This window comes from Ictidomys tridecemlineatus, chromosome 7 (assembly GCF_052094955.1).
Source record: "Ictidomys tridecemlineatus isolate mIctTri1 chromosome 7, mIctTri1.hap1, whole genome shotgun sequence".
Classification (NCBI taxonomy): Eukaryota; Metazoa; Chordata; class Mammalia; order Rodentia; family Sciuridae; genus Ictidomys; species Ictidomys tridecemlineatus.
Genome location: NC_135483.1, coordinates 96,411,118 through 96,420,741, shown reverse-complemented (window position 1 = coordinate 96,420,741; position 9,624 = coordinate 96,411,118). Strand labels below are relative to the sequence as shown.

The following is a 9,624-nucleotide window of genomic DNA, read 5'->3' as shown; positions in this document are numbered from 1 at the left end:
CCCAACTGGGACACCCGATGCTTAGAAAAGGACGGAAAGGGAACCGAGATGCAAAATATCCTTAAGATGCAAGAAGACTTCATTAAACTTTCATTAAACTTTTCGGGACAAAAATCAGAGCCCCAGCGATAAGCTCTTGCATCAAGCAGGTACTAGAGGTCCAGGCTCCGCCCAGCCTCGCCCAGCTGCCTTCGCGCAGGCCCAGTCTCGCCGCGCTGCGGCCTCAACGCGCATGCTCCGCCCGGCCTCCGCGCCCCGGGCCGGCGGCATCGGCGGCGGTAGCGGCGGTGGAGGAAGTTTCCGCTTTGCGCTCCACCCCGGTAGCAGCTTAGCTGAGGGGACAACTTCCTCCCTACGCGCGGCGGGCTTAGCTGCCGCCCCACGTCACCCCCCGGGTCATGGGGTTGCCCAAGGGTCCGGAGGGCCAGGGTCTTCCAGAGGTAAGGACCTTTCTCTCTCTGTCACGCCGGGGTTCCTGAGGAGAGGGCCGAGCCGGGGGGGGGGGGGGGGGGGGGGGTCGAAGGGTGGAGAGGGGCCTGGGTGGGTTGGGAGCGCCCCAACCCCTTCCCCGGGTGTGTCCACTCTGGGGAAGCACTGGCCCTGACCTCGGAGGAGGGAGAGCAGGTTCCCTTGCGTGTCGAGGTGGCTACGGGTCCGTGGGGCCAAAGTTAAGCGGCTCCCGGGTCACCTGGGACGGAGGGGGCCTTCCTGGCCGCACACCTGATCTAACACAGCTGCACGTTCCGCAGTGCCGGGGATTCCACCACTCTGGGTCTCCCCACCACTCTGGGTCTCCCAGACAGTCTCGCCCACCCTCTGTGCTGCAGGGCTCGCCTTAGACTGCTAAGCTCAGGAGTCACGAGACTTGGGCGTCTGGACTGTCCGGGCTTGGGCTGTGCAAAGGGCGGTGACCTTGGGGGGCCCACCCGCTCACTCCAGGTATGCCGGGTCCCCGCGGCCTACCCCACCCATCCTGCGGTCCCGAGCGAAGGACCCTCTCCTTGCATTTAACCCCATTCCGAGCGGCGAGAGGAAGTTTGGGAGCACTCCTCTCACTGGGGTTGTGTCGGGATGGGAACGCGCTTTCCTGATGGTGCTGTGTGGGCCAGGGACCAAGCCCCAGCTGTCCGGAAACGTTGCTGCTCCTCCAGAAAATAGCAGGTGCTTTTTCAAAGGTGTTTGTAATTAAGTGCTCAGTCCTAGGAACAGTGGTTTCTCTATGTGCTTCCAGTTTGGGAGTAAGGAGACTGTGTGCTTTGTCTTCTAGTTGTATATATATAACTAGGTGGTTTGCATTTGTTTTCCCTTCCAGTTGATTTACTCAAAAGCTAGTATAGTTTACTAGATTCCAGAGAGAAATGGAATCCACCCACGCTGCATCTTTACCCTCTTCCTAAGCTTCTAAAGTAGGCACTTGGCAGGGGGACTGATTTCTTAACATGATGAGTGTTCCCTTCACATTTACCCTCCTGTGACCAATCTGGCTTCTCTGTGCCCCTAGTTCTTCCATCCCTCTAATTAAAGAATCACTATTTTCTGTGTCCAGCTGGGGATGGAAGCGATGGAAGGACTAACATAGTCATCAGTGTGTGTTCCCAGAATGCAAATCCATTTTGTTGTCTTAAGAGAATCTAGCAAGTGTAATATTGTCAGAATTCCTGTATTAGGTAAATCCTTACACCCATGTTGCTTTGATTTCACCCGAAATTATAAAGAATAGGATCTGTACTGTGATAGTTCAAGTTTTCTTCTTTGCCATTTTTAAATTCTAGGCCTTTATCAAGTTTTTATGTTGGCTTTTGTTGTAGCATCTTCCTTAAACCTTCTAACTTCCCACAATATTACTAATGTGTGTCTTTCTAAAATAATTCCCAGTCTGCTCCTGTGTGTCCTTTGTTATCCCTTCAGTGACTGCTAGGAGACTAGGTCTGATTTGTCATTCATTTCTAAGAGCCTAAGACAGTTTCCCACAATTAGGAAGAAGTCAGGGTGAATATAACAACTTAGTACTGAAAAACCAGTCTTTTATCAAGCAGTTACTAGTCCAGTTGATATATGAAATTTTTAACGCTTTACTGTATGTATGTGAAAGATACAAAGATAACCACACTTGGCCCTGCCTTCCAGGCAAAGCAATTCAAACTTTATTGGGCTGTTTTAAGAACTAGCATTCATTCAACTTTAGCAGAATTTTAGTTTTAACTGCTGGGTATATTAATTATCTTGGTGACTTTTTATGACTTCAGGAAGGGTAATTGTATTCCTTGTGTATTTAGCTAGTGGTCCTCTTCCATTTTGTTTCAGTGTTAATCTGCAAAGAAAATTTGGAGTCAGACATCCTAGTTCCAGTATCTTCTGCCAAGAAGTTCTTTCACAGGTTTTAGTGCAAAAGTGCACGTCTCCATTCTGGGTATGGACCCTGTGTTTTCATTGGGGTGCTCTGTGGGTGTTTAGATAAAATTTGAGGCAGAGATTGCCCACCCGTTATCTAATGTCCTCTTTTAGAATTGTTTCATGATTTAAAATGATTGAACAAATAAAGGGTTTCTATTTTACACCCTAGTAGTTTTAAGAAAATATTTATTTATATCATCATTTATTTATTTATATATTTATTGTCTTTTTCTGCTCTGTCTTTCTGAGAGTACTTTTTATCTTTTCTTTGATCTCTTTATTTGATTTTTCTCAGCCATCACAGATCTTTCTGCATAAGGGAGAAGAAAGAAAAGTGGCTCAGGACTAATCTTACACACAGACCTGGGATAGGCAGCGGGTTTATTGTCAGGAGCCTGACAAAGCTGCTCTGCAAAAAGAGGGACTACTTCAGCAAGGAGAGAGAACAGCAGCAACTCCCCCTTGAATGTTACCTTTTATAGGTTAGAATCATGACCGCACACCAGGGGAGGGTTTGGTCTTGACTGACATAGATCTTGTGGAAGGCAAATTTGTTTCTTGGGAACAGAAACAGGCAATTTTCCTATCTCAGAGGGGGAACAGGAAAACTGGCATGTCACTTTATCTTCTCAAGGAGAGAACAGGGTAAAAAAAAAAAAAAAGGAGAGAACAGGGTAACTAGTACGTCCCCTTCTCAAGGGCCAATAAGTTGTCTTCTATCTCTGAATGAGAGAACAGAAAGAGACCAACATGTCTCTAGGCCAGTAGGTTTTATCTCAGGCTACTTTCCAATTCTTGGGAATAAGAACACTATTCATAAAGTGGGAGTGGAGAAAAGGAAGATGGCTGCAATTATGCTAACAGAGAGAAGTTGTGAATAAATAATACTACTTTATTTTTATAAATGCACTAGGAACTAGTGAATGCTAATCTTTAGAAACTTTAACAGGCTGAATAGAGGGTCATTGGAGAAGTGAGGATGGATGAAATGAGCTGTGGTCCAAAGTTGTCACCTCTTCCAACCCAATCCTGTGCCATCTCAAAGGATTATCAGTCATTTTAATAATTGTGTGTTCAACTTCACATTAATATCTATTCTCCCTTTCCTGGCAGTTTGTACTTCAGTTTGTACTTAAGTGTAAACTTGACTTTCTATTATCAGCATCCTGACTATGAAAACATTTTAATACATGATTGGTTTAGGTCATGCACTTTATGTAATGATTGAGTTTGTCATTCCTTATTAAATAAGTATGTCCTTTGAACTGAATGTTATTTTGATATAGTGGAGTAAACACACATGTGTAATATATAGCTCCTCTCCTGAACCAGATAATTTTCCAGTGGGAAAGACAGACATGTACATAACATCAGACAGGTCACTCAAGAAAGGCTGATACTTAATTGTATGAATGACATGAACTATACACAAGATGCAGGTGTAGAAATGACCATTTCTGGCTGGATTTGTAAGGGGTGGCTTCTAGTAGGAGCTAGAATTTGAAGGTGATTTCTGAATGGTTAGAGAATATCAAGGGAAGGTGAATGGTGTGAATAGTAAAGAAACTGGAGTGTGCATGCTTGTGTCAGTTGGCCATAGCCATGTTCAGGTTGTTTTATTTATTCTTTTTTTTTTTTTTTTTTTGGAGGGAGTGCAGATAAAGAATGAAACTGGAAAGATAAGTTACAGCCAAAGATCTAAGTACCAAATCAAGAAATTTGGAGTTTATCTTATAGATGTAGTACATAATAGGCATTGTAATGAGAACTGTAAGAAGTGTTAAAAGAGGGGTAATGTGAAAGCTTTAAGAAGGGCTGAGCTAGACAAAATAACAGGGAAGAAAGATTGAGAGGAAGTGGCAATAATGATGGCATCGAATATGAATTAAAGGGGAAGATAAATGTGAGATGCATACTAAAGAAAGATTTGACAGGCATTGTTTCATAAGGGACTAGTAAGAGATGAGAATGAGAATTTGAACATGTGTTGTATTATATAGAAAGGTGGTTTTTGATTTTCTACAATAATAGAAGAGAGGAAAGGCAGTTCATAAAAGTAAAAGTGCTAGAATATTTAGGCAAATTTAATAAATATTAAATACCTGGGTGAGGAGGCATAGAAATTGAAAATTTTAAATGAAATCTCAATTTTTTACACATAAGATTAATTATTTTTAAGTAATTCTATTTGGTGGTAATAATGTATTATAATATATAATGTGACTGTAGTAGCATTTAACCCTTTAATATATCTGGGCTGAAAGCCTTCCGTATTTGTGTTAAAGATGAGAAAGGGATATATGTTTTAATTTCCTCCTTTCTTCCTACTTTATCAGTAACTTCCCAGGCCTGAATGAATATAAAGTTTAAAACAAAAACAAAATACCTTGTTATTATGTGCATGGAGTTTATAATCTAGTTGAGAAACCCATCAAGATAGCTATGTGTTGAAACCAGGTGTGGTGACATAGACCTATGATCCCAGCCCAGGTACTTTAGGAGTTCAAGGCCACCCTGGGCAACATAGAAAAACCACTGTCTCAAAAAAGAAAGAAAATTGCATTTAGAGAAAAGGGGAGTGATGCACTGTCATTTCTCCCTCTACCTCTGATGACTAACAGCTCATTGAGGGAATCCTCTTCTTGGAGACTCTGGCAGCACTTCTACATAGTTCTCTATTATACTTCTGGAATTTTCAGAGCGAATCCAGTGCAGCAATTTAGCCAGCGTCACTGAGCAACGAGATTGTGGCACTGGGGATATGATTGGCTCTGGTTTATTTAAGGTAGCCTTTACCAGTAACACTTGTACTTTTTGTTCTAGGTGGAAACTAGAGAAGATGAAGAACAAAATGTGAAGTTGACCGAAATTTTGGAACTCTTAGTTGCAGCTGGGTATTTCAGAGCAAGAATTAAAGGCTTGTCACCTTTTGACAAGGTAAGAGGAAACCTTTCTAATGATTAAGGGTGGCATAATTAACCATGGCAAAAAAAGAAACGACAAACTATGCTTTTACTTCCTTTGTTTCCATTCTCCCTGATACAAATTTTTTGTGGAAGTTTTCCAGCTTCCTTTTCAAGGAAATTAATGATGAGTCAGTAGATATACTTGAATTCCTTTTCTGTGCACAGTTTTAGGAAATACAGACAGGCAAAAGAAATTGTTTTTTTGTTAAAGGAATTTACAGTTTGGGGATTATAAAGTTTATGTAAGAAACTAATCTGAGTTAATAATTACTTATCCTAAATCAGCCTGCTCACAGACAGTTGACAGATTCACTACAGATGGCAAATGTTCTGAATTTGGAGGAGCAAGATGTCACTATAAGTTAGTCTTTAAAATTAGCAGAATCATGCATAGTGATTACACATAAAACAGTAATAGGTGTTGAGGACACAGAGATGAAACAGTCACTCCACCCTGTACTTAAACACCCTGGGTTTTATAATACACATATCTAGTAGGCCTTATCCAGTCTAGGTCTGGGCTGAGGCCCTGGAATTTGTATTTTATTGAATATCTCACATGAATGTAAAGCAGAACTAAAAAATCGCCATTATTTTTTTCTAATATCAAGTTGTATCTGAAAAGGATTATGTTTCAAAATGGGTTTTTAGCATAGATTCATTTGCATCTCAGAAACTCTGTAAACAGAGTAGGGATTCTTCATTAAGTAGATGAATGTGACAAGATATATAGAAATTGTGTAATGAGCCATAAAATCTCAGCCTTGATGCCTATATGCCTGGTCTATAAAACACATGATTCCTCTGGATCTAGCACTTGCCTAAAACTGGGTTGAGAAATCTCTCAGCTGAAAATCAATGTCTGACACCTTCACTTATAAAGAGGATCTATGTATAGCATGCCCATGTAATAATAAAAGTCAACTTCTCATTCACATTAAAGTGGCCAGTAGCTACTTACTGGGCATTGCAGACAGAACATTTCCAACATTGCAGAAAGTTTTATTTAACAGTGCTATTTTAGATGAATTGTAGTAAGCAGGGCACATTCTCTCTTTAAAGATATATAATTTTCTGTGTTAATGGATCTGTAATAATTATTTATAATTTATTTACCTTCTGCTTATTACCTGAGCTAGAAAGAGAAAACAAGTATTTTCTTTTTTGTACAGGTAGTAGGCGGAATGACTTGGTGTATCACTACTTGCAACTTTGATGTAGACGTGGATTTGCTCTTTCAGGAAAACTCTACAATAGGTCAAAAAATGTAAGTTATTAGGGTTTGCCATGGAATGGCCTAAAGCAGGGAAGAAGGGACTTTTTTGAGGGTAATTATGTAGTAACTATGTGTATATATTCACATTCCTTTTCATTTCTCATATTATAGTGTTTGCATTTATTCTTAACATAAACTTTAAATGTTTTCCTGTGTGTCATCTCTTAATATTTTTAGCTGTAGATTGTAGATTGGTTACTCTTCACTATCCAGCCCTTTTTTGTTTTTTTCATTTCTGTTATTGTTTAGTTAGATAATACAAACTAATGGCATTAAACTAAGGAAAATAGCAACTGGGTCAGATAAATCGTATAGAAAATATTCAAAGTGTGTTGTCCAAAGCCATATGTGATTTTTCAGAAAAAATTGTTCTTGCCATTTGCATCTTTGTAAGAAATAATTAAGAGCAGGCAGTAAACCTTGTTTCTTCTCTCTCTTGGTGAACTGACCCTTCTTGGGTTCTGTAGTCATCTTATTTGTCCTTGATAATGTTTCTTATTCTGAAGACTACTAAGTCTAATATTAATATAGCTAGTCCAACTTTCTTTTGATTAGCATTTGCTGGCATACTGTTTACATTACTTATTGTAATTTTTGGTTTTATTTTTAAAGTTGCTTTCTTTTAGGCCTCATGTATTTCACCCTTTATTTTCTATCCATTCTGATAATCTGTGTGTTTTAATTGGGAAGTTTAAACTACTTACATTTAATATATTTATGATATGGTAGAGTTTAAATCTACTGCTAGTTTTTTTGTATTCCATTGTTTGTTTTCTTCCTCATCTTTTTCTTCTACCTTCATCTGCATTGACTTGGTGATTTTCTATGACTCTGTTCTACTCTTTTGGCTTGCTAATTGTATTTCCTTTTCAAAATTCAATGACTGCCTTAATATTCATAACATAAATTTTTAATATATCTACCAATCTTCTAAAAATATTGTATTACTTCCCATATAGGGTAAGAACCTTACAGCACTATACTTCTAAATCCTTCTTACCCTTTGTGTTATGTGATCATTTTCAGTGTTGTAAACTTCACAGTACATTATTACTATTTTTACTTTAGATCAGAAGTCAGTAAAACTTTTCCATGAAGGTCTAGATAGCACATATTTTAAGCTTCATCTCTGGTTTCTGTCACAGAGGCTCAGCTCTGGTTTAGTGTGAAAGTAGCCATAGACATACATGAATGAACTAACTTTTGAGGGTCCCCTACGTGCCAGAAGCTTGTGCTTCATATATGTCATTTTAATTTTCATTACAACAGATATTATTCCTGTTCTACAGATGAAACTGAGGCTAAAAGAAGCCAAGGTCACCCAGCTCATATGTGAGAGTCATTTAAAGTTCAAGTTATTTCTAATTTATTTTATATATTAGAGTTTCTAGTGACTACTTAATTTATCTCTTCCCAAATACACTGATTGGGTGAAATTTGACTAGGAGGAGGAGATTCTTTCCCTTCCCATTGCCTCTGTTGTGTAAGACAGAGCCACATTCTACCCTCCATTGAGAGAAGACAACATGGACACCTTGCTGGAGATTTTACTGGTGGGCTCCATGCTGTCTTTCATATCCCACCAGGGGCTTGACTATTTCATTAGATACCTAGTTATACTTCTACAGCTGCCATGGAGCAGCTGTGACCTTGTGCAGGCTACTCCTCAGTTCACTTAAATATAAGAAGTGTATGAGCTCATTCATATACATACTCATTAATTTTTTTAAGCCTTTCACTCCCCCCCCCCAAAAAAAAAACATTTTTAAAAGGATTGAAGATGGTTGGGGTATAGCTCAGCTGGTAGAGTGCTTGCCTCGCATGCACAAGGCTTTGGGTTCAATCCCCAGCACCTGACACACACACACACACACACACACACACACACACACACACACACAAAAGGATTGAAGATGGCTTATAAACATGCATATGAATTGGTAATAGTGGAAAAGTGAAGCAAAGGTAAAGAGGGGAAAATTGGACAAAAGGCACAATCCCACATGAAGGATGATCCACAAAGTGCTTTGTTTTCCTAGGATCATTCAAAGATTTGGCCTTAAATCTTTGGTAACCAATGAAAAGAAAAACATGATAAATTACCTGTTCATAGTAGACATATAATAGAAGGAAAATCAGTCCTTGAGATTTGAAAAAATTTGTAGTGCTAAGACCAAAGGACATCTCTCAAGGATCCTTATTAAAAAGAGCATTGATTAGCACAGCATACATGCTCATTAATATCTAACCATGAATAACTGGGCTTTACATCCCTAACATCTGCCTTTCTCAAACACTGGTGTCTCATCAAGCCACCTGTAGTGAAAGGTCCTTCCCAGGAGGTAATGCATAAGTTCAGGCATGTGACCATGCTCTCCCCTGTAGGGCAAATTCCAGAGGTAGATTTTTATTCTTTTTTGTTTTTATTATGTAGGTGTTATATCCATGAAGTAAAAAAGATTCAAATACTATAAAAGGGAGCAAAACAAAAGCTATATCTCTTTCCTTTCCCATTATACATTCCAATTTTATTCCTTGGAAATAACCATCTTGAACTATTTAAATTCTTCGCAGTGTCACTTTACAGCTCTTAACTATAATTGTGTCTCTTTCATTAAAGTCTGATAAAAATAGGAAATTATCTCACTTACATTCCTCGCTGCATCCCCTTCATCTTCTATCTTCCAGTCTTTTAATTACTACCTATTTGTGGTTGTCTGTACAATTTTGTACTACTTAGACTTCTGTTTCTTAAACCACTAACATAAGATAGTTTCTCCTGGATTCTAACTATTTGCAGTGTACATTTTTGTGTCTCTGTTTTTCCTTCTACCTTTGGCTACCATCTATCAACATTACCTTTAAAATGGTAAGAGCATAAGGGCTGTGCCTGTAGCTCAGTGATGGAGCACTTGCCTAGCATCCTAGGCCCTGGGTTCTATCCGCAGCATCACAAAAACAAACAAAAATGGTAAGGGTATGATATTT

At 39.3% G+C, this 9,624-nt stretch overlaps 1 protein-coding gene across 6 annotated transcripts in view; it reads left to right on the top strand.

The window, feature by feature from the left end:
- Nucleotides 1-228: 228 nt before the first annotated feature.
- The window catches only part of Ccdc93 (CCC complex scaffolding subunit CCDC93), an 86,732-nt gene continuing 77,336 nt past the window's right edge, over nucleotides 229-9,624 (top strand). For 5 of the 6 annotated variants that reach the window (XR_013424033.1, XR_013424031.1, XR_013424032.1 and 2 more), the window contains exons 1-3: nucleotides 229-440; nucleotides 5,218-5,331; nucleotides 6,533-6,627. Coding sequence is in view for 3 of the 6 variants with exons in the window: in XM_078017230.1 (XP_077873356.1) it covers nucleotides 399-440; nucleotides 5,218-5,331; nucleotides 6,533-6,627 (251 nt within the window). In the remaining 3 variants the exon portion in view is untranslated. Of the gene's footprint in view, nucleotides 441-2,304; nucleotides 2,411-5,217; nucleotides 5,332-6,532; nucleotides 6,628-9,624 lie in introns of all 6 variants that reach the window. The other variant, XM_078017231.1, reaches the window with a different exon arrangement.